The following is a 26,148-nucleotide window of genomic DNA, read 5'->3' as shown; positions in this document are numbered from 1 at the left end:
TTATGGTTTTGCTATTTCTACATTTACCTTTTCCTTTATAAATTTGGATGTTATAACATTTGATGCATATCCATTTGGTACTGGTATTCATTATCTATGTTACTTTTTAACATAACATAGTTTTCCTGCTTATCACTTTTAATTAAATCTGCTTTAGCTTTAACTTTGCCTGAGATCACATTCACCTCTCTTGCTTTTTTTTTTTCATGAGCTCAAGAATAAAGCTGAGGTAGCAGTCATTTATTTTTAAGCGTTTCTTGAAAACAACATATTGTTAGCTTTTGAATCATTCTTCTATCCATTTTGATTTTACAGGTAAGTTCATCCTATTCCCATTCAAAGTTATAATTATTAGTTGTTTATTTACCTCTATCCTATTTCCCTCTCTCTGCTTATCCTCATCCTACTTTTACCCTAATCCCGACCATTGCACATCCTTCTAAGAGTTCTTCCCTTGTCCTATCCTTATGCCCTCTGTATTAAAGAGGAATTAGTGAGAGATGATAGGGGATTCAAAAGGATATTAAACCAGGAAACAGCTTTGAAGGAAAGGAGCTAATTTCAGAAGACACACTTACTTCCTGTTCTCTAATGTTCTCTTAATGGAGTTTGTCTCAACAGATGGTGAGTCAGTTCCTCCTTCTAATTACAAAAATCTTCAGAACAGTTCTTTATTTGAAAAGAATCTATTCTCTTGGGGGGAAGGAAATAAGAGGGAAACTGGGAGGGAGGGAAAGGGGTCTTCCCAAATTCTAATCTCTTCAAAAGGAATAAAATTTCTTCCACTGAGGGAAACAGCAGAAATCCTGTTGAGATCTTTTCTGGGCAAGACTCTCTTTCCCTTCAGCTTAAGTCAGATGGAGAAGGGCAACAACCAATATTTTCTTCAGCTTTCCTCTCTTCAAAAGGTTAGCCAGAAAGAAGTGAAATGGTGTGTGTTCAGATGACAACTGTAAAGATTAAAATTAGGGGGCCAGCTAATTTAGGGGAAACTGAGGCAGGTAGAAATTAGTTTCTCTCTGCAAGGAGTATTATGTTTTATGAGGTTTATTAAAGGTTAAGTATTAAAGAAAATACAGAATAAGAAAGCACATGTCTCGGCCCAGAGAGGCCTTAGTCTCCTGGGAAACGGAAGTAGGAAAGAGAGCTTCAGTTGGCGAAGAACTCCTTTAAATAATAATTTGTGATCTCGCCCAGGTGAGAATTCAGTGCGATTACAAAGCATTCTGGGAAGTGAGCAAGGACTTCTGGGGACTGGAGTCCTGGATTCAAGTCTCCATTTTTACACTCCCAAGCAGAAGTGTGTCCAGAATTCAGCTTGAGGCTAACTGCCTCCTTTCTCAAGCTTCTAAAGAATTCTATCTCTCCTCCCCCAATGGATCTGGGTCTGGATTCCATGCTTTTCTTGAGCTCTTCTCTTTTTGCATTTTATTTCTTTTGTCTGTGCCCATTTCCCTTAATCACACCTCCTATTTCTCTGCAAGTTAAGAATACTTTTTGGGGTAGCTGGGTGGCTCAGTGGATTGAGAGCCAAGCCTAGAGACAGGAGGTCCTAGGTTCAAATCTGACCTAGGTACTTTCTAACTGTGTGGCCCTGGGCAAGTCACTTAACCCCCATTACTTAGCCCTTACCACTCTTCTGCCTTGGAACCAATACTTTTAATATTGATTCTAAGACAGAAAGTAAGGGTTAAAAAAAAAAAGAATTCTTTTATTCCAAACTAGATGTGTATTTGATTCCCTCATTAACCTAATTCTGATGAGAATAAGGTTCCTGCACTGTCTGCCCTACACAACATCTTATCCTCCACTGTGGAAGTTCTTTCATTCATGTCTCTTTTAAATAAGAAAATTTGCTCCATTCTACTTCTATCTACTCAATTTTATTTTTTGAGATCATCTTATAATAATCACGTCAAATGCAAGACTTCTATCTATGTATATATTCTTTTCTAACTACTCTAATAACATTCTTAAGAATTATAAATAGCATTTCTCCATATAAGATAGTAAGCTGTTTAAACTTATAAAATTCCTTTCAATTATTCTTTCATGTTTACCTTTTCATGTTTTTCCCAATTCTTGTAGTTAAAAGTCAAATTACCTTTTTAGTTCTGACCTTTTACTCAAAAATATCTGAAAATAGTTTAATTTATTAAATATTAATATTTTCCCCAATAGAATTACAATAGAATTTTCTGTGTTCTTGGTTATTCTTGGTTCTTTTATTGGTTCAATTGGTTCAATTATTCTTGGTTCCAAACTCAGCTCTTTTGCTTTACAGAATATCACATTCTACACCCTTTGGACTTTTAGTGTAGAAGCTGCTAAATTTTATGTTTTCCTGACTAAAGCTCCATAGTACTGGATTTGTTTCTTTCTTGTAATATTTTCTCCTTGTTCTGGAAACCCTGAAATTTACTTACAATGTTCTTGTGAGTTTTCATTTTTGGATCTCTTTCAAGTGGTAATCAATGAATTTTTAAAATTTCTATTTTATCTTCTAGTTCAGAAACTTTTGGACAATTTTCCTTAATGATTTCCTGAAGAATAATGTCTAGACTCTAGACTTTTTTGATCATGACTTTCAGGTAGCCCCAGAATTCTTATATCTCTTCTCTCCATATCAGTTTCTTTTCCAATGAGTTATTCCATATTCTCTTCCACTTTTTCATTCTTTTTATTTTTTAAAGTATTATTGCTTGATGTCTTATGAAGTCATTAGCTTCTCCTTGCCCAGTTCTAGTTTTTAAGAAGTTATTTTTTTCACTTAGCTTTTGGACCTCTTTTTCTGATTGTTCATGATTTTTTTTTGTTACACATTTCATTTCTCAATTTTTCCTCTATCTCTCTTAATTATTAAAGCCCCTGAGTTCTTCCAGGAATTCTTTTTGGTGTTAGAATCTTTTTTTCCATTTTTCTTTGAATCATTGCAAGTAGCTATTTTTACTTCTTTATCTTCTTCTGAGTTTGAACCCTGACTCTCTCTATCACTATAGTCCCTATCTATGAATCTGTTCTTTTTTGTTGTTTACTCATTTTTAATGGTCCTTTTCTTGGCTATTGACTTTTTATTAGGGTCCTATACTCCTGGGATGTAGGAGATAATGTCTCTGGCTTCATATTTCTTGTGTTGTTTCCAGAGTTTTATCAAGATGTCTTTGATTTTTTGGTTCTTCCAGTGATCTATGGCCAGGAGTGGTCACACCTCTTCTGGCTTACACCTTGGTTTACAGATGACCTCAGGTATTCCTTTCCACTCATAAGCCACTACTAGGGTTCCTTATACCACTGCCATGGCAAATGCTCTCACTCTCTGCAGTCTTGGAAATGTACCAACAGCCTCTGTTCTCTTGTGGCTGAAAATATCTATTCATCCCTCTTCCTTGATACCTAAAACAAGGATTCTACTCTCCTTCAAGTGAGTACAGTCAGTCTTTTCCTTCCCATAACCAAGAATAGAACTATGTTCTATCCCTCTATGACTTCACTAACCAGAATGTGTTTCCTCCTCTTCACCTGTAAACGCAGCCCAGATCCATGTCTAGTTAGTATGCTTGGGCAATACTCCTGGACCCCGTGTCCAGTGCCAGCAGGGGCCCCACAGCAATATTTCCTCATCAGCTGCCCCCCCAACTTCTTTGGGATGAAAATTTCTGAAGCCCTGTCTCCCACTCACACAGCTTCACCCAAGGGAAGGCCTATTGTTTTTGATTCAGTGATTAAGTCTAACATTAAATGCAATGTTTCATATTTATGTATCCAGACCTCTGCAGAAGAGAAGGGAAATGATATTATTTTGAGGAGGTTAAGTTTATTCTTTATCATTTATCAACATTCATTTTTTATTTTGTGGATTTTTTCCATTGTTGTAGTCATTGTACATATTGTTTTCCTGACTCTACTTATTGTACTTTGCATTAGTTAAGTCTTTCTGAAACTTTTCTGTATTCATCATAGTCAATATTTTTCAACAATATGATTCTATTCATTCTCATACCACAATTAGTAATGATTATGACAATATTTGGCATTTCTAGAGCAATTTTAAGTTTACAAAGTGCTATACATGTTTTCTTAGGGTAGTTGTGAAGATCAAATAAGAAAACATGTATAGCACTTTGTAAACTTAAAATTTCTCTTAGGTGCTATTATTGCTTTCTGTGGAAGAGGCATGAAGAAAGAGGGAACTTCATGTTTGCAAAACAAAGCTGGGGACTGATCTGTCAATCAAGGTGAAGATTCTAAAATAGAATGTTCCCAGGAAAGGCAGTTGGAGCCTGGCCAGAGGAGATGAACTGAGACTTCTTCTCTGGGGTTCCTGACCAAGGGAGACTGGCTTCATCTGTCCTAGGTTGAAGGACCTTTGGGGGGTCTTCTGGAATTAATCTGAGAAGAAATTAACTTTTGTTTGTGACTTTGTGTAATTCGAAGAAGAAAGAAGATTTACCAGTTCCTCCATCTCTCTGACTGTCTCTGTCACAGCTATGACAGGACTAACATTTCCCAAAATCCCCCAATCCTCCTTATAGATTAGGGACACCCCTATCCCCCTCAACTCAATCCCCATCCTGTTGTTCCCAATAAACCCCCTTATTTGAGAAAGGAAAAGAAAGGAGTTTTCCCTCATAAATCTCACAGTCCACTCGGGGGAGGGGCGAAGCCAAAAGGCTTCAAGAAAAGGGTGGTGAAGGGAGGGGTTGAAGGGAGGAGGAAGGTAGGAAATATCTTGATCTATTAGCCATCAATAGTGATCAATAGGTAACCCCAGGGTATCCCCCTCTAGTAGCATGTCTCTATCTCTCAGAAGAAATACCTCTATCTCCATTTATAACTAGACACTTACAGGTTCCCCTAGCATCTCTCTAGCTGCCAGAGTATATTGCAGTTATTACACTTCATTTTGCAGATGAGGAAAATGAGATCAAGAGAGTTTAAGTGACTTATTCACAATCACATACAGAAATCATAAGAACATCTGAGGCAGAATTTGAAATCAAGACTTCATGAATCCTAGTCCAACTCTTTGCTCACTGTGCCACCTAGCTCTCTCCTAAATAATTTATTTATCCATTCCTCAATCAATGGGCATTTGCTTTATTTCCAATTCTTTGCCATCACAAAAAGTGATGCTAGAAATATTTTGATATGCATGGAGACTTTCTTTTTTTGTCAGTGGCCATCTTAGGCTATGCATCATATCTCAACCCAAATTAAGATATAAACAAGAATTACAAAGACTCTTTTGAAATAGCTCAGGAGCAGAGGTATTTTTGACAGGAGTAGAGGTAGCTTCTTTTCTTTTCCTTTGCATCCTCATTCTCTCCCAGTGTGGATAGTGATCCAGACAAACTTGAAATATATAGCAATGACTGTAAAGGAGAACAAACGACAGGTGGAGAGCTTTAGGGAAAGAAGAGGAGATGTCCAGGAGTACCAGACTTAAGGCTCAGTAGATTAGAAAGCATTTATTTTTCCCTTCTCTTAAATTCCCTGAGCCACTGTAATATCACTATTGTTTCTAAAGTTAGGAGTGATGTCATACTCCAGGCACTAGCTAACTGGAACTCATAGGTTAATGATAGTATAGTGGGAAATGCGTCCAGTTACAACACAACTACCTGACACCAAGAACCTTAACCCTTCTCAAATTCTCAACTTCTTAAATTTTTCCAAAATAGGAATGGTAGGCATGAATCAACTTTGTTCTTTTCCTTTTCGTTATCAGAGTCATTTCTTATGATTCTTGGGATCCATTTTATGTTTCAGTCTATATCTCTCTTCCTATCACATTTACTGGCTATACTCATCTGTAATCATGTACTAAAGCAAGCTACTTTAATTTCACTATTTTTTCTCCTCTCCAAGGGGACTTCACATTACTTGACCATAAGGAGCAAAGGGGGTTTTTTGTTGTTTATTTTCAACTTCTGACAGTGTTGGCCCATAGAAGATGCTCAGCGACAATTTCTGCATAGTATTGAATCCCAGTGGAAGGACCCACAGTAAAAAAAATTTTAAAACACTCCATAAAGCTCAAACTGAACATAACACATAGTCTTGGTAGCAAAGTAAAGGGCTAGCAGTGATGCTATGGGAACAAGTACTCATTGATCAGGGACCTGGGTAGTGGGAACTACAAATAATCGGTGTCATCTCTATTTATAGCATATAGAGTATGATAATTTTCTCATTTAGCCCAAAGCTTTGACTATTACTTATTTTCTGGGTCTGGATTCTCCTTTCAGGTGAGACAGAGAATCAGTTATTGTCCACAATTTGATGCTTTGCTGGACTACATGACATCGAAGGAGATGTTAACCTTGTATGCTCGACTTAGGGGCATTCCTGAGCCTTCTATCAACGAACATGTGATAGAAATGCTGCAGTCACTACTCTTGGAGGACTATTCAGATAAAATCACAAAGACCTATAGGTGAGACTTAGTGTTTTTCCAGGCACTCTTTCCCATGAGATTTTCCTTTTGATGCAGAGAAGGCATGAGAGAGGTGGGGATTCCTTGTTATTTGGGAAATGATCATTTTAGTCATATCAGTATCTAGAAAGACTCCACCCTCCTGGAAAGTGTGGTAACCCTGTGGTTACTGAGGCATACCAACGGCAGGGAAACATGACCTGAGGATGGCTGAGGGCTTGGGCCTCTAACTTTCAAAGGGTCTATTAATGAAAAAATGTTATTCACACTTGAAGATGTTCACTGAAAATTGATAGTTGGTAAGTTTATCCACGGTAGTCAGCTCTAAGCAACAGTGAAATTTCTTCAAATCCATTTCCTTGTGTCCTTTATATATATACTTTAGGGAGTGGGTAAGTTATGAGTCTTAATTCAACATGTGTTTCTATGCTCCTTAATTTTCTTAACACTTTGTTAGTCCACTGTCCCTTTGGTCTGAGTGATTTTTATATTCTGGCTCAGGGTGTAATTTTTTTTAAAGTTTATAAATATTATTTTATTTGGTCATTTTCATACATTATTCATTGTAAACAGAAATCATTTTCTTTTCCTCTCCCCATCTCCAGCCACCCCTCCCTTGGCCAACGTGCGATTCCACTGGGTATCACATGTGTCCTCGATCTGAACTCATTTCCATGTTACTGGTTTTTGCATTAGGGTGTTCATTTAGAGTCTCTCCTCAATCATATCCCCTCCACCCCTGTAGTCAAGCAGTTGCCTTTGCTCAGTGTTTTTACTACACCCATTTGTCCTCTGCTTGTGAATAGTGTTTTTTCTCCTTGGTCCCTGCAGGTTGTTCAGGGACATTACATTGACACTAACGGAGAAGTCCATTACTTTCAATTGTACCACAGTATCTCAGTCTCTGTGTACAATGTTCTCCTGGTTCTGCTCCTTTCACTCTGCATCACTTCCTGGAGGTTGTTCCAGTCTCCATGGAATTCCTCCACTTTATTATTCCTTTGAGCACAATAATAGTCCATCACCAACATATACCACAATTTGTTCAGCCATTCCCCAATTGAAGGGCATCCTCACATTTTCCAATTTTTTGCCACCACAAAGAACATAGCTATGAATATTCTTGTACAACTCTTTTTCCTTGTTATCTCTTTGGGGTACAAACCCAGCAGTGCTATGGCTGGATCAAAGGGCAGACAGTCTTTTATCGCCCTTTGGGCATAGTTCCACATTGCCCTCCAGAATGGTTGAATCAATTCACAACTCCACCAGCAATGAATTAGTGTCCCAACTTTGCCATATCCACTCCAGCATTCATTACTTTCCTTTGCTGTCATGTTGGCTAATCTGATAAGTGTAAGGTGATACCTCAGAGTTGTTTTAATTTGCATCTCTCTGATTATAAGAGATTTAGAACACTTTTTCATGTGCTTATTAATAGTTTTGATTTCATTAACTGAAAACTGCCTATTCATGTCCCTTGCCCATTTACCAATTGGAGAATGGTTTCATTTTTTGTACAATTGGTTTAGCTCTTTGTAACTTTGAGTAATTAAACCTTTGTCAAAGGTTTTTGTTATGAAGATTGTTTCCAAATTGGTGCTTCCCTTCTAATTTTAGTTATATTGGTTTTGTTTGTACAAAAACTTTTTTAATTTGATGTGGTCAAAATTATTTATTTTACATTTTGTGACTCTTTCCAAGACTTACTTGGTTTTAAAATGTAGCTCTCTCAGAGGGGAGAGAAGCCACAAGGTAGGAAGATAGAGACAGGATAGAAGTTTTGGATCCCACGAGGGGGATGACGGAGTCCAATTAGAGATATGAGGTGGTCAGAATGAGTCTTTATTAATTATCAATGAGCCACAGCCAAGCTCTGATCAAAGGACCATTCCGTAGGCTTTTCCAGTCCAGAGATCCATATTTAATACCACACAGGTCAGAGAGATGAATAGAGAAAGATTAGAGATGGAGCTTGGCCAGAGGCCAAGCTCCTGCAAGGACAGCCATCAGCTAGCCTGAAAGAGAAGGAGAAAGAGAGCGAGGCGGAGCTTGCTGGGCTAAATATAGTTTTTGATATGCAAATATACACAGTACATAGGGATGATTCTCATTGGTTAATGACAAGGCATAGGTGTGGTTTCTCTTAACCAGGGGAGAACAAAGAAACCTGTTTTCCCGCCTAACCTGGGAGAAGCTGGGGTCAAGGGTCAGAGGCCTTCCCAGCCATGAGCAATACTGAGCATGCTCAAGACTGAGCATGCTCTTTTAAGGCAATCTGCACATACCAACTGTTCCCCTTGCCCATAGCTAGGGGTGGACTGCTACACAAAATCTTTCCCTTTCCAAAGGTCTGACATGTATACTATACTGTGTTCATCTAATTTACTTATAGTTTCCTTCTTTATATTCAAGTCATTCACCCATTCTGAGTTTATCGTGGTGAACGGTGTGAAATGTTGATCCAAACCTAATCTCTCCCACACTGTCTTCCAATTTTCCCAGCAGTTTTTATCAAAGAGTGAATTTTTTTCCCAAAAGCTGGGGTCTTTGGGTTTGTCATAGACTGTCTTGCTAAGGTCATTTACCCCAAGTCTATTCCACTGATACTCCTTTCTGTCTCTTAGCCAGTACCAAATTGTATTGAAGACCGCTGCTTTGTAATTTAGTTTGAGATCTAGGAGTTCAAGACCACCTTTCTTTGTATTTTTTTTTCATTATTTCCCTGGATATCCTTGATCCTTTGTTCTTCCAAAAGAACTTTGTTATAGTTTTCTCTAATTCAGTAAAAAAGTTTTTTGGAAGTTCAATGGGTATGGCACTAAATAAATAGATACGTTTGGGTAGGATGATCATTTTTATTATGTAAGCTCGTCCCATCCATGAGCAATCAATGTATTTCCAATTGTTTAGATCTAGTTTTAATTGTGTGGAGAGTATTTTGTAGTTGTGCTCATATAGTTCCTGTGTTTGTCTCAGCAGATAGATTCCGAAGTATTTTATATTGTCTCTGGTGACTTTAAATGGAATTTCACTTTCTAATTCTTGCTGCTGAGCTGGGTTGGAGATATATAGAAATGCTGATGACTTATGCGGGTTTATTTTGTAACCTGCAACTTTGCTAATGTTGTTGATTATTTCAACTAGCTTTTTGGTTGATTCCCTAGGATTCTTTAAGTAAAACATCATATCATCTGCAAAGAGTGACAGCTTGGTCTCCTCATTGCCAATTTTAATACCTTCAATTTCTTTTTCTTCTCTAATTTCTACTGCTAGTGTTTCTAGTACAATATTAAATAATAAAGGTGATAATGGGCATCCTTGTTTGACTCCTGATCTTATTGGGAAGGCTTTGAGTTTTTCCCCATTGCAGATGATGTTTGCTGATGGTTTTAGGTATATACTGTTTATTATTTTTAGGAAAGGCCCTTCTATTCCTATACTTTCTAGTGTTTTCAGTAGGAATAGGTGTTGTATTTTGTCAAAGGCTTTTTCTGCATCTATTGAGATAATCATGTGATTTTTTTCAGTTTGCTTGTTTATATGGTCAATTATGTGGATGGTTTTCCTAATTTTGAACCATCCTTGCATTCCTGGTATGAATCCTACCTGATCATAGTGGATAACCCTTGTGATGACTTGCTGGAGTATTTTGGCTAGTATCCTATTTAAGATTTTTGCATCTATATTCGTTAGGGAGATTGGCCTATAGTTTTCTTTCTCTGTTTTTAACCTGCCTGGCTTTGGGATCAGTACCATGTTTGTGTCGTAAAAAGAATTTGGTAGAACCCCTTCTTGGCTTATTCTGTCAAATAGTTTGTATAGTATTGGGGTTAGCTGTTCTTTGAATGTTTGATAGAATTCATTTGTGAATCTGTCTGGACCTGGGGATTTTTTCTTAGGGAGTTCTTTGATGGCTTGTTCAATTTCTTTTTCTGATATGGGGTTGTTTAGGTAATTTATTTCTTCTTTTAGTCTAGGCAATTTATATTTTTGTAAGTATTCACCCATATCACCTAGATTGCCATATTCATTGCTATAGAATTGGGCATAGTAGTTTTTAATGATTGCCTTAATTTCTTCTTCATTAGAGGTGAGGTCTCCCCTTTCATCTTGGATACTGTCAATTTGGTTTTTTTTCTTTCCTTTTTTTAATTAGACTGACTAGTACTTTGTCTATTTTATTTGTTTTTTCAAAGTACCAGCTTCTAGTCTTATTTATTAAATCAATAGTTCTTTGACTTTCAATTTTAATGACTTCTTTAATTTTTAGGATCTCTAATTTAGTCTTCATCTAAGGATTTTTAATTTGTTCACTTTCTCATTTTTTAATTTGCATGCCCAATTCATTGACCTCTGACCTTCTTTATTTGTTTATATATGAACTCAAGGATATAAATTTCCCCCTGAGTACTGCTTTGGCTGCATCCCATAGGTTTTGAAAGGATATCTCACCATTGTTATTTTCTTCAATGAAGTTATTGTTTCTATGATTTGTTCTTTAACTAACCGGTTTTGGAGAATCATATTGTTTAATTTCCAAATAATTTTTGATTTATCTCTCCATGTACCCTTTCTAATTATTATTTTCATTGCACTGTGATCTGAGAAAGTTGCATTTATTATTTCTGCCCTTTTGCACTTGTTTGCAATGTTTTTGTGCCCTAATACTTGCTCAATTTTTGTGAATGTACCATGTGCTGCTGAAAAGAAGGTGTATTCCTTTTTGTCCCTATTTATTTTTCTCCACATGCCTACTAACTCTAATTTTTCTAAGATTTCATTTGCTTCTCTCACCTCTTTCTTATTTATTTTTTGGTTTCATTTATCTAGTTTGGATAGAGGAAGGTTCAGATCTCCCACTAGTATAGTTTTTCTATCTATTTCATCCTTGAGCTCCCCTAGTTTCTCCTTTAGAAATTGAGAATGTGCCATTTGGTGCATACATATTGAGCACAGATATTTCCTCATTGTCTATACTGCCTTTTATCGGGATGTAATTACCTTCCCTATCACTTTTAACTAGATTTATTTTTACTTTGGCTTTGTCCAATATCATGATTATGACTCCTGCCTTCTTTTTATCATTTCATGCCCAATAGATTTGGCTCCATTCTCTTACTTTCACCCTATGAATATCTACCTTCCTCATGTGTGTTTCTTGCAGACAGCATATAGTAGGGTTTTGGATTCTAATCCACTCTGCTATTTGTTTTCATTTTATGGGTTAGTTTATTCCATTCACATTCAGAATTATGATTACTAGCTGTGTATTTCCCAGCATTTTGATTTCTACTCCTGGTCCTGCCTTTTCTTCTTTCACTATTTCCTTCTATACCAATGTTTGTTTATAATCAGTCCCCCTAGTTCCCACCCTTATTTTACTTCCCTTTCTACCCCCCTCAATTCTTATTCCCTCCCTTATTTTACCCTGTAGTCTTTTTATAATTGCCCCCACCCTCTCCCTCCCTTGTTCTGCTTCCCTCCCCACCAGTCTGTTTTTTACCCTTCTACTCCCCTATAGGGCACAAATCTATTCTCTGCCCCAAAGTATTGGATTGTTCTTCCCTCTTTGGGTCAGTTTCAAAGCATGTAAGAGTTAAGTATTTCCTATCTCCAACCTCTTTACCCTTCCAATGTATTGATGTTCTCCCCCACTCATGCCATGAGCTTCTTTGTGACATATATATTTACCCCCATTTGTTTCTTTTCCCATTTCTTTTAGTATTAACCTCTTTTTTTTTACCTCTGGTAGTACATGTATATGTATTTATGCATGCATATATCTATGTACCTATTTATGTCTTCTCCTTTCACCCTATACAGTTTGTCACTATTCACTCTAAGTGTAATTCTTCTAGCTGCCCAGGTGGTAGCAACAGTTTTTTTTTAAGCTTTCTTATTTTTATTTATTTATTTATTTTATTATTTTTTTTCCACTTTAAACATTATTTCATTTGGTCATTTCCAAACATTATTCATTGGAAACAACGATCATTTTCTTTTCCTCCCCCCACCACCTCTCCCAATGCCGACGCACGATTCTACTGGGTATCACACATGTTCTTGGTTCGAACCCATTTCCATGTTGTTGGTATTTGCATTAGAGTGTTCATTTAGAGTCTCTCCTCAATCATATCCCCTTCCCCCCTTTAGTCAAGCAGTTGCTTTTCCTCGGTGTTTTTACTCCCATAGTTTATCCTCTGCTTGCGGATAGTGTTTTTTAGATCCCTGCAGATTCTTCAGGGAAATTGCATTGACACCAATGGAGAAGTCCATTACCTTCAATTGTACCACAGTGTATCAGTCTCTGTATATAATGTTTTCCTGGTTCTGCTCCTTTCGCTCTGCATCACTTCTTAGAGGTCATTCCAGTCTCCGTGGAATTCCTCTACTTTATTATTCCTTTAGGAAAATACTATTCCATCACCAACATATACCACAATTTGTTCAGCCATTCCCCAATTGAAGGGCATCCCCTCATTTTCCAATTTTTTGCCACCACAAAGAATGCAGCTATGAATATTCTTGTACAAGCCTTTTTACTTATTGTCTCTTTGGGGTACAAACCCAGCAGTGCTATGGCTGGATCAAAGGGTAGATATTCTTTTGTCGCCCTTTGGGCATAGTTCCAAATTGCCCTCCAGAATGGTTGGATCAATTCACAACTCCACCAGCAATGAATTAATGTCCCTACTTTGCCACATCCCCTCCAGCATTCATTACTTTCCATAGCTGTCATGTGAGCCAATCTGCTAGGTGTGAGGTGATACCTCGGGGTTGTTTTGATTTGCATCTCTCTGATTATAAGAGCTGTAGAACACTTTTTCATGTGCTTCTTAATAGTTTTGATTTCTTTGGCTGAGAACTGCCTGTTCATGTCCCTTGCCCATTTATCAATTGGAGAATGGCTTGTTTTTTTTGTACAATTGATGTAGCTCTTTGTAAAGGTAGCAACAGTTTTTAAGAGTTATCAATGACCTCTTTTCTTATAGGGATACATATCATTTTAACTTATTGAGTTCCTTAAAAATTTTTTTGTTATTTTTGTTTCATTTTGTTTTCCTTTTTCTCCTCTTTTTTAATTACCTTTTGATGATTCTCTTGAGTTCTCTGCTTCGGCATCAAATTTTCTGTTAAGGTCTGGTCTTTTCTTTACAAATGCTTGGAATTCTTCTATTGTGTTGAATGACCATACTTTCTCCTGTAAGAATATAGTCAGTTTTGATGTGTATTTGATTCTTGGTTGTAGACCTAGTTCCCTTGCTTTCTGGAATATCATATTCCATGCCTTTTGGTCCTTCAGTGTGGATGTAGCCAGATCCTGTGTTATCCTCACTGTGTTTCCATGGTATCTGAATGGCTTCTTCTTGGCAGCTTGTAATATCTTTTCTTTGGTCTGATAGTTTTGAATTTGGCTATAACATTCCTGGGTATTGTCAGTTGGGGATTAAATACAGGAGGTGATCTGTGGATTCTTTCAATCTCCACTTTCCCTTCTTGTTCTAAGATATCAGGGCAGTTTTCCTGAATAATTTCCTGTAGTATTATGTCCAGGCTTTTTTTTTTTGTCACGGTCTTCTGGTAGACCAATGATTCTTGAATTGTCTCTTGTCGAATGATTTTCTAAATGGCCTGTTTTGTGAATAAGATGCTTCATATTTTCCTCAATTTTTTCATTCTTTTCATTTTGTTTTATAGTGTCCTGCTGCCTTATGAGAGGTCACTTAATTCCAGTTGTTATATTCTGGTTCTTAAAGACTGGATTTCGTCCCTGGCTTTTTGGTCATCCTTTTCCTTCTGGTCTGATTTTCTTTGAAGGTCCTCTTTCATCCTCTTAACCTCGTCTTTCATCTCCTTTGCCTCATTTTCCAGCTGGTTGATTTTGGCTTTCAAGACACTATTTTCTTGTTTTAGTTCAAGTGCCTCTGTTTCCAGATGACTTATCTTAATTTTTAAGTTCTTTTCCCAATTGTCTTCAGCCTCTCTTAATTGTGTTTTGAGTTCTTCCACAGTCTATATCCAATTCACTGGGATTTCTGATTTATCATTTGTTGATCTCAACCCCTCTGTTCCATTTGCTGAGTAGAAGCTGTCTGTTGTAGTTTCTTTCTTCTTTTTTTTTGTTGTTTGCTCAAATTCACCCCTTCTTTACTCCCTGTATCTGTCTGTTCTTGCTCTTCTCATTTTTTTGGTTTTGGGGGCTTCTATCAGTCTCCCCTCTTGGAGCTTTTAACAGGAGATCTCTCGGTATTGTGTCTGGTGGAGGTTTGTTGGGGTTTGAGCTTTCCTGTCCTCTGGAGGCTTTTGATTGGATTAATGTCCAGCAGTCAGTGAGGATGGGTGGGGAGACTGGGATTCCCTGAGTTCTGGAGACTTTTGATGGGATTAAGTTCAGCTTAGTTGGGTTGGGTGTGCTCTGGGTCCAAAACTTCCTGGACGGCTGGAGCAAATATGGAGGATCTCCACAGCTCTGGCCAGGCTGCCAGGTCTATGCTCCCTCTCTCGCTCCTTCCCCACCATCTGTGTTGGACGCTCTGAACTTGGCACAACCGTCCTCACAAGGTATGCTCTTCAGACCAGCACCTTTGCCCGCCCAGAAGTTCCCACTGCCGCTGGAATCTCAGCACTCTGGGTGGGAGGGGGGATGGGTCCTGGGACCTTCCTTCTGTCTTCCCCTTAAACCCGAGTGTTCTAAGATTCTGGCTTTTCGGGGGGCGTACCTTTGAATTAAGTCCAGCAGGAGGGTTCCTTGCCTCTGTCTTATTGTTAAGTTTGTTTTTCAATCCCCTAGGAGCATTCAGTTTGTGATTGGTTAGAAAGGGTATTCAGAGGTCTGAACTTCTGCTCCTTCTAGGCCGCCATCTTGACTCTGCCTCCTCAGGGGGCAATTGTTTTTTTAAAACCTTTACCTTCTGTGTAAGTTCCAAGGCAGATGGGTAGTAAGGGTTAGGCAATTGGGCTTGAGACTTGCCCAGGTCATACAACTAGGAAGTGTCTGAAGTAAGACTTAAATTCAGGACCTCCTATTTCCATGCTTAGTTCTCTATCTACTGAGCCACCTAGCTGCCTTCAGGGTGTAATTTTGATCATTAGATCAATATTCTACTACGTTTATGTATATTTGACCCCAGAAAAGCATCTTCAGGTATCCATCAGGTATAAAGGAAAGTAAATTCAAATAATACAAGATTATTGTATAATTTTTGGAATGAAGGAAAGGAAATGGAATAGTATATTCTGAAAAGCAAAGTACAAGCAATCCTTCAATATGACATACTGGGCAAATCTGATACTAATCATCAAGTAAGTTGTTCAACAAAAGAGAAACATTTAAGGCATTAATGGCAAACCTTTTAGAAATCTGTTGCAGTGCCCCTCCCCTCATTGTGTGCCATGCCCCGCCTCCCCTAGAGACTAAGTGCTATCACCCCTTTACCCCAGACAGTGGAGGGAGAAAGGAGGGGAGTGGCCCTATGGCTCCACTTGGCAGAAGGGTGGGAAGGGGAGGTGGAGAGGGGGAAGGGAGCAGCTCTGACCAAATCCCTCTGCCTTTCTAATAACTAATTCTGGCAGGCAATAGTGTGCTCAAGCCCACAGAAAAGTCTCTGCATTCCATATTTGGCACATGTCCCATAGGTTCATCATCATAGATTTAAGATTTAACCATTCATGGTTAAAGAAAGCATGAACAGAATGTTGGAATTGCAAATACCCCAACTAGAAACACATGAAATAATCAATCAAGAACATCAGGGTAGGGGGTAGCTGGGTGGCTCAGTGGATTGAAAGTCAGCCCTAGAGATGGGAGGTCATAGGTTCAAATCTGACCTCAGACACTTCCCAGCTGTGTGACCCTGGGTAAGTCACTTAACCCCCATTGCCTAGTCTTTACCACTCTTCTGCCTTGGAGCCAATACACAGTATTGACTCCAAGACAGAAGTTAAGGGTTTAAAAAAAAAGAACATCAGGGTAAAAACAACAACAGACATCAAGGGATAATCAAGAGTCGGAATTTAAAGAAATAGCAGTTAAAATGGAAAATCAAAACTATAACACCATAACTCCCCAACAGATATGTTTTCAGAGAGTTTTCAAAGGATATAATATCAACCCAAGATTTCATTTCTTCCTTCTGTGTTTTGACTGTTTCTAATCAAAACTGTCTACATTAATTATATCCTCTGTTTAAACAAATGTACAAGTGTATATCATTCATCCTAGAAAACAAAAAAAGCACTACAAATCGATTATCCCATGTTTGTAATGACAGTGGACACTATGAATTGTCAGTGCCAAGAATACTGTCTCCAGAAGAGGAGTAAAGCTGAGGTATAGGTGAGGAAATGCTTCAGGTCATCACTGGGGGCATAGCTGAGAGCCAAGGACAGATGATTTACAATTAATTAGGAAGTAACTGAATCCTAGAATTCCAAGTGGCATGCATCATCTCACCACCTTATTTTACAGATGAAGAAACCAAGGTGCCTGTCCTAGATGGCCTTTTCCATTATTCAGGTCTTTCTTTGATTTCTGTGATCTTTCTTGTAGTTTGAGATACAACTAATGTATTAATTTGCAACTGTAGAAGTGTGGTCAAGTGATGAGCCAACCCCTTGCTGAGTTTGAATCTATTTATCATTTACTATTTACTGAAACCATTAGTGTTTTCTTATTTTGGAGGCAGCTAGATGGTTCAATGAGTAAGAATAATGAGCTTGGAGTCTATTTGGATCATACTTCAATTATGTCATCCCGAGCAAGTTACTTGACCTCATTCATCCTCAGTTTACTCATCTGCTGTGGGTTTTAAAATGTATCCTGGCTGGGGACTGCATTTCCCAACATGCCACAGGGGTCCCCCCTCCATTTCCTGTAATGGGATTGATCCTAAATGGACTAATCCAGTGCTAGGGAGAGACCACGCCTCCCTACTTCTGAGCATGGGATTGGTTTATACAAGGACCATTCCTGCACCAAGAATCTCTCTCCCACTTTTATGAATGAGGGTGGTGAATAGGGAGAAGTGAAAGTGCTGAGTTAATTTCAGTTGCAGAAACTGCTGTTACTTTTGTTTAAATAAAGTTTTAGAAAGATTGGAGTGAGAAAGGAGTTTCTTTTTAGCAAAATCAGGATAATAATAGCATCTACCTCACAAGGCTATTCTGAGGATAAAATGAATTAAGAAATGCATCATGCTTTGCAAACCATAAAGAACCAAATAAATACTAGCTATTTTGAAAGACTTTTAAGTAATTAAAATTTTAATTTTTAGTATATCAATTATTTTTGCTTGCAATATGAGTGAATAATTTTATTTGATGTATATAACTTTTTTACAACTTCATACAACTGCAAACCTCATGTTTGCAGACAAAAATATTCAACACCTTTTCCCCTTCAGAACTTTTACAGAAACCTAAAAGGACTTTGTCTGGTTTCTTTACTTCCCCCTACTCTGTCCTAACAGTACTTCTTCAAAGGTCATTCTCAGGATAAGAATTAGTCTCTGAAATAAACAGGCTTCCCATCCTAACAAAACAGTCATTCCACAAGGGCTGTTATCCTTAGTCAAATTGTAAAGTGGATCATTATAATCACTCCCAATTCCCCCCCTATATAACAACTATGTGCATCTGAGACCCCTCAGGATCTTGAGTGGTGTGTCAAGACCAAGTTGACTGGAGGAATAAGCATTAGTTCCAAAAAGATTATCCCTGAGTTTAGCTATATGTACCCTGGCATAGTTAGCACTACCAACCTTCAGGCTAATCATGAAATGAAATGAAACTTTGCTAATAAGTGATATTGAGCATAAGGATTTTTATCTGTATAAATAAGAACAATAAGATTAAACTACCACTGAAGAATTTTCTACTGGTTTTTCACATGGATTCTGGTGTTTCTATCAGGGTGTCCAATCTTGGCATAGGACTCAAAATTCTACAGGCCTAGAAAAGCAGACTCTTCATCCAGAAGCAGCTTTAGAAGCCACTACAGTTTTAACATTCCCTTCCACCATTCATCCTCTAATATGGCATCGTAGATTATACATCAGTTGCATGTTCAGTTTTGCTTACACCTTTTAGTGGTCTGATAGTGATTTTTTTACATGTCTCCATTTAGAGAAGAACACTTGATGTTAAACAACTGGAAAAAGTGGGAGAGGCCAGTTACTCATCTGTATCTTAGAATTAGTCCTTTGTGCCTAGTGCAAACCCACAAATGTTAAATGGCTTAATCAAAGCCACAGAGCCAGTAAATAACAAAGCCAGCAGCTGAGCTTAGGTACTCTGACTCCAGAGCAGATACTCTTTCTACTATACCATAATTATTACTAGTTATTTTCTGAGGGCAGAGCCCCCTACCTGGAAAAAGAGTTAAACTCTGGAACTAGTTGGTTGAAAAAAAGGACAAAACCAAGATTGAGCCAGAATCTAGGCTATGTCAACACTAGTAGATACATGGAAGGGAAGTTTAAACAAGATTTTGAGCAATAATAAACCAAGGAGTTCAGGGTCAGTAGTTTATGCATCACAGTGGTTGAAGGCATTAGAACAACATTTTGACAAAAGGAGCCAAAGTTAGAGTACATATATCACAATCATTTCAAAAATTTGGTAGATTCTGGTCTGAACTGTAGAGAAAAGGATGCTTTTAACAGTCTTGATTGGCCCACAGGCTTCACATAGTAGGAATTTAAAGGACCTTTATCTACACTTAATGGTATAAGAAACAATTAAAAGTCAGTCTTTATTGAAAGATTTCATCTTCCTTTCTTTTCTCCACCAAAATAAATGCTGTTTAAGAAATGGGAGATCAGGAGGTAGGGAATCTAAAGACAAAACAACAGCAACATAAATTTTAATTTTTGAGAATGGCCATCATCCAGTTTAATGCAGAATGGCTTACACATTCATACTTACAAGTAGGTCCTGATTAGTGTGAATAATGAAAATTGTCAAGTAATCACATTATTCAAATTTGCATTATTTGAAATTTGTAAGGATTGAGGTGCAGGGGATAAGGAAGGGTTTGTAATAAGGAATGGAATAGGTGAAGGCACAGAGGGGATATGGAGGCTGATGAGTTAAAGGGAGAGAGGTTCCCCTGGGCTGAGAGACAATGTTTGTAATTCCCTCACACTCAACTCACCATAGAGATACCCCTGGGTAATGTTAGGTTAAGGATGACAGGACCAGTGTCTTTGAGTGAACTTCTGGGGACTCATGGAGTTTATTCTTCTGGGCTTGACTGGTAGTTGAAACCCCAGAAGTCCCCCTTGTCTGGCAGACTGTCACTGTTAGCTTTTGTTGTTTAGCCAAGGCTAATGGCTAGCCCAGCCCACCACCCTCTCTTTCTTTTCTCTTCCTTCAATTTGAATATGACTGTGATTTTAAATTTTATAAAGTGGTTTAATAGGTATAATAATAAAAGAAAGGGGATAGATATGTGGGAATAGGAGACCCGTGCTTCTTTCTTCTTCAGCTGAGCTACAATGGCTCAACTTCAGCTTATCTTTCTTCTTCTTAGCTAATCACTGTCTCTATCCTAACTAAATAAAATGGAAAGTATCCTTCTTTGGAAGGTCAAGGATGGAAGGGATCTTCAGGGTGACCCCCTAATGTTAAGGGATCAACCCCTTTCAGAAGCAGTTGTTTGGTTTTTCTTCTAATGGATACTCTCAAACATATAGGAATCTTCTCTCTTCTTCTGGGTAAGAGAAATGAAGGCAAGGTTTTTCCACAGGTTGGGATCTAGAGCTCAAGGTCCTTGCACCTCATTCAACAGAGTTCAGAGGGCAAAAACCCTTTCTCTTTAGCAATTTCTCCCACAATCCTCTTCTGTCATTCCAACTGTCACTCCCCATCCTGTCACATTCCAAATGATGGCTGCTCAATCTCAGTGGGCAGAAATACAAAAATCTCAGTTTTCCTTTCAACAAGTTATAATTATGTATATATTATGGTATTTGGTTCCAACCAAAACAGGTTTTTATCTGTTTATGTAAATATAAGCTAATAATACATTTTGGTATAATATTAGCAAAAAAATAGTTTGCTTATATAAGTAAATAATAAACAATGGATCAGAAAAATGTATTTCTGATTGAAGTTTTTTATATAGTAATAAAGTAGTTACAGAACATAATTTTTAAAAATTGAAATGTACTGAATGTCATATGTAAAGACTATAGTCACAGTATAAGAAAAATGTCATTATTAATTTAAAATATTTTAGCGGTATAAACTGAACTATTTCATCTTTCTTTAAATATTCATACATATGCTGGTAAGTATAGGGAGCTTGGTTAATTTGCATACTTATTTTCTCATACAATTGGAAACTTAGTCAAGACTTCTATAGAAGTCCCCAAGGGGGAGCAAACTGGAGTGGTATTTTGACAAAAACAGACCTCTATGAAACCACAGTCCTACTTTCCCAAAACAGGAAGAAAACTAAGAGATACAATGCCTATGAAAATAAAGATAATCATTGTTAAGCAAGAAAATGTATGCATGTCAAGTAAATCAGAATTATTCCAAAAAGCTCAAACCTTATGATGGCAAGCAAGTGAAGAAATATTTTTCTAATAAATGGAAGTGGGAAAAGGAGCTGAAAGAAGCAGATCCAGGGAGGGAGGCACCTAGGTGTGCTATTAGTAGAGTTCAAATAATAGGTAAGCCTGGGTAATGAAGGTTCCAGGAGCAAAGGTAAAGACTCTTGTGAATCTTAAAATTTCTCAGACTCTACCTTAGAACATTTTTGGTTAAGGCTGCTATCCCCTTATTTTTCAATGAAGGTACTTAGTCATGAATGTAGGTGGGAACTCTAACATTACTCCACCCATACTTAGGCATACTTTAGGGGAAGATAAAGTTGTAAACTCCTGATTGAACAATGAAAAGTCCCCAACCCATACTTAAAGTGAAGCAAGAACCCTTAAGCTAGGTCTATTTTTAGATCTAATACAAAGGGGTGCTAAGTACCTATGAAGATCAAATTAATCAGGCAACTTGCAAAGGACACAAGTAGTCTACGCAGGTGTGAATTACTCAAAATTTTTAGTCTACTCAGGTGTGAATTAAGAATGGTTGGTCCTTTGGAAAACGTCTACTGTGATTGGTAGACATAGAAATTTAGGGGAGGTGACAGGAGAAAATTTTCTTTAAAAGGAAGGGGTTTAGGCCTCTGAGTAAAAAGTTCAGCTTTGGAGCTGAATTGGAGGTCAGAAGGCAGAGGACGCTGCTGGGGCTCTGAACTGAGTGCAGCTTCCTGAGCTAAACTGGAGGGTCCCATTAGGTCGCCAACTGTTAAGATTAAAATTTAGTTTCTAGTAATAAAAGTATATTTTATGAGGGTTATTAAAGAATAAGAAATAAATAAAATACAAAATAAGAAAGCACGTGGCTAGGAGGGCCAAATGGCCCATTCAATTACACTTACACTACATCTTGAGAGACGCGTTTGCTTGGAAGCGGAAGCAGGAAGAGAGAGTTCAGTAGGTTTTATAGCCAGTTTAAATAGAAATTTTGATCTCACCCAGGTGGGAATCTCAGTGAGATTAGAGGGTATCTTGGGAACTAGAGCAAGGATTTTTGGGGATTAAAGTCCGGGGTTAAAATCTCCATTTTTACATAGCCCAATAGGCAAAGTTCCAAACTGCCCTCCACAAAGGTTGGATAAGTTCACAACTCCATTAACAATGCATTAGTGTCCCAATTTTGCCATGTCCCCTCCTATATTTATCACTTTCCTTTACTGTCATGTTGGCCAATCTGATAGGTATAAGGTGGTGCCTCAGCATTGTTTTAATTTATATTTCTCTAATCAAGAGTGATTTTGGGCATTTTTAATAGCTTTGATTTCTTTATCTGAAAATTGCTTATGTATATCCTTTGGTCATTTGCCAATTGGTAAATGTCTTGTATTATTATAAATTTGACTTGGATTTTCATTAATTTGAGAAATAAGATTTTTATTAGAGAAATTTGCTGTACAGTTTTTTCCTAGTTTTCCTTCTAAACTTTGTTACATTGATTTTGTTTCTATAAAAGCCTTTGATTTAATATGATAAAAATCACATCTTATAATGTTCTCTATTTCTTGTTTGGTCATAAATTCTTCCCTTCTGCTTAGATTGGATAGGTTAATTCTCTAATTTACTTAGGATATCACTCTATATCTAAATCATATACCTATTTTGACCTTATTTTGATATTGGGTGTAAAATATTGGTCTAATTTCTACCATATTGTTTTCCAGTTTTCCCATAAATTTTTGTCAAAATGTGAGTTCTTATCCCAAAAACTCAGATCTTTGGATTTATCAAATCATAGACAGCTGTGTACATTTACACCTGTATATTGTGTCTGTTCCATTGATTCATCATCCTATTTCTAAGCCAGTTCCAGATTTTTTTGATGATTACTACTTTATAGTACAGTTTGAGATCTGGTACTGCTAGGCCACCTTCCTTGACATTTATTTTCATTAATTCCCTTGATATTCTTAACTGTTGTTCTTCCAGAGAAATCTTGTCATTATTTTCTCTAGTCTCATAAAATAATTTTTTGGTAGTTTGAATTGTATGGCATTTACATTAATTTACAAGTAAATTAATATAGGTATAATTGTCCCTTTTATTATAATGAGGAATTAATATTTTTCCAATTGTTTAGATCTGATTTTATTTGTGTGAAGTGTTTTTGTAAGGAATTAAATTTAGGGGTTTGACTAAATATGAGACTTCTAAAGTAATATTGTGGTTGCTGATTTAAAAAATATAGCTCAAGTCAAAATGACTTTTAACAGCTTTTATTTACAAAGAGGTGGAAAGAGTAAAAGTAGAGAAATATAAGAGAGTAGAGAAAATGTCTAGCCTATCACACTAAATGTTGCTCTGGTGTCTGGCCCAGCTTCAGCAGGGCTCATTAACCCTCAGCCAGAGGACCTAGTCTTATACAAAGGTTCCAGCAAGCAGCCTCCTCCAGGAGAAGGAGGCCTCTCTAGAATGAATCTCTCCAGAAGTGAGGAAGGGAAGGCCAGCTACTCACTCAAGATGAGAAGGACCCCAGAGAAGTCTTTCAAGAAGCAGTCCAAAAGGCAAGGTCCCAAGTTGAAGCCTAGGTCCAAGTCTAAAGATTCAAGCTGAAGACTTAAGCTGAAGACCCTTTGGCCAGGAAGTTCATGGCTTTTTATAGTCCTTTTCCCACATTACTTCCTTTCCCTTCCTCCACTTTACAAGAACCAATTGCAGTCTTTAAATTTGCCTAGTACTGCCCAGAGGCAGGGCAGTCACCTCTGGGGTTGTCACCCCATCTAATAAAACGACTTGGGAACTCCCTTAGTGTTAAGTGGGGTGTTTAAGTTTTTGATTGATTAATTTAAAATTTGTTGATTGATAGACAAAAAAAGTTTGATTCACTCTTCACAATTTTGTAATTTTGTTCAAATAATTCTCATGTTTGGCTTGGCAAGTAGATTACCAGGCACTTTATATTGTCTAGAATTATTTTAAATGGAATTTATCTTTCTATTACTTGCTACTGAATTCTGATAATAATATATAGAAATGTTCTTTATTTGTGTTGGTTTATTTTGTATCCTAAAACTTTGCTTAAGTTATTATTTTAACTAGTTTTTATTTGACTCTCGAGTAGGGTAAGTATACCATCATGTTTTCTTTCATTACTGCCTACTTTAATTTCATTTTCATTTTCTTATTGCTAAAACTAGCATTCCTAGTATAATATTAAACAATATTGACAATAATGGTCATATTTGCTTCACTTCTGATCTTAATGGGAGGGCTTCTAACTTATCCCCATTATGGATGATACTGATGGAGATAACATTTACTGATGGTTTTAGATAGATATACTACCTTATCATTTTAAGGAATGGTCCAGTTATTCTTTGCTTCTTAGGATTTTAATTTTTTTTAGTATACATATACCTTTAAAAATTTATTTAGAATATTTTTTCATGCTTACATGATTTTCCCCTTCCCCTTCCCGACTGTAAGGGGTAAATTTAGGGGTATTGACTAATATATTATACTAATGGTGACCAGGGATTTAATTCAATCCCAATAAAAATAGTCGTCAGTTTGGAAAATTTATGGTGGTTTAATTAATATAGAGGGAAGGAATTAAGAAGAAGAGAGAGGGAAAGGGGCATAAGATTTCTCCAGCCTAGCCTAAACCAAGGGAAGTTCAGAGACCTCAGCCACAAGGCCTCCTCCAAGATTTAATCTAGCTCAGCTTCCAGCCTCCAAGATGAGGGGCCTCCTAGGAGGATAGCTTAAAGGAAAGGAAGGTAAAGGGAAAAAAAAGAATCAGCCTAAACTCCGAGAGAGCTCAGAGAGAAGATGCCTCACCTGACCCATGCTACTGAGCTTCTCCCAGTCATGTCATCAAAGATGCTCACCACCAAACCACCAGGACAGGAGCTGCAGGCATGCCAAAGCACCAAGAAGCCAAAACACCACCCAGTACAAAGAGCCAGAGCCACATCTCCAGACAAAAGACCCAGAGCTCAACGCCTCCACCACCAAAAAGAGAGCCCTGCAAGAGGAAGTGACACAAATATATATATATAGACTTTTTTTTTACATTATTTCCTGCGTCTCACATGTGCCAATGGTAGCTTAAGCTTGACTTAGGACAGCCCAGGGCGTCTGTCAGTTGTTTCTTATTTGTCACTTGCTAGCACATGTCTGTCATAGGCCATACCTCCTCAACATTTAATCCTTAAGTAGGGGTGTTTACATTCATGTTTGTTAGGATTTTTAAAACTAATCTTTTTTTTTAATTAATTTTAAAACAAATAAAATAATCACACTCCCCAACCTCCAGGAGCTGACAAGCAATTTCACTGGGTTATACATGTATCATTGTGATTTCCATGTTATTCATATTTGCAATAGAGTGACCTTTTAACATCAAAACCCCAATCATATTCCCATTGAACCATGTGATCAATCATGTGTTTTTCTTCTGCATTTTTTCCCCCACAGTTCTTTCTCTAGATGTGGATAGCATTCTTTCTCATAAGTTCCTCTGGTTTGTCCTGGATCATTGCATTACTGCTAGTAGAGAAGTCAATTACATTCGATTGTACCACAGTGTATCAGTCTCTGTGTACAGTGTTCTTCTGGTTCTGCTCCTTTTGCTCTGCATCACTTCTTGGAGGTTGTTCCAGTTCACATAGAAATCTTCCAATTCATTATTCATTTCAGTACAATAGTATTCCATCATCATTAGATACCACAATTTGTTTAGCTATTCCACAATCAATGGACACCTCCCCATTTATTTTCCAATTTCTTGCCACCACAAAGTGTGTGGCTATAAATATTTTTGTATAAGTCTTTTCCCTTATTATCTCTTTGGGGTACAAAACCAGCAGTGGTATGGCTCAAAGGGTAGGCATTCTTTTAAAGCTCTTTGGACATAGTTCCAAATTGCCCTCAAGAATGGTTGGATCAATTCACAACTCCACCAACAATGAATTAATGTCCTGACTTTGCCACATCCCCTCCAGCATTCATTACTTTCCTCTGCTGTCATGTTAGCCAATCTGCTAGGTGTGAAGTGATACCTCAGAGTTGTTTTGATTTGCATCTCTCTGATTATAAGAGATTTAGAAATTTTTTTTAATGTGCTTATTGATAGTTTTTATTTCATCATGTGAAAATTGCCTATTC

The 26,148-nt window shown here is 37.4% G+C and overlaps 1 protein-coding gene across 4 annotated transcripts in view; it reads left to right on the top strand.

Moving 5' to 3' along the window:
- LOC100026548 (phospholipid-transporting ATPase ABCA3-like) overlaps nt 1-26,148 on the top strand; it is a 314,104-nt gene that overhangs the window by 261,052 nt on the left and 26,904 nt on the right. For all 4 annotated transcript variants that reach the window (XM_007498226.3, XM_007498223.3, XM_007498222.3 and 1 more), the window contains one exon: nt 6,249-6,436. In XM_007498226.3, the coding sequence (XP_007498288.2) occupies nt 6,249-6,436 (188 nt within the window). The remainder of the gene's footprint in view (nt 1-6,248; nt 6,437-26,148) is intronic.

Source organism: Monodelphis domestica, chromosome 7 (genome assembly GCF_027887165.1).
Source record: "Monodelphis domestica isolate mMonDom1 chromosome 7, mMonDom1.pri, whole genome shotgun sequence".
Lineage (NCBI taxonomy): Eukaryota > Metazoa > Chordata > Mammalia > Didelphimorphia > Didelphidae > Monodelphis > Monodelphis domestica.
This window is presented reverse-complemented; position numbering and strand designations above follow the sequence as displayed.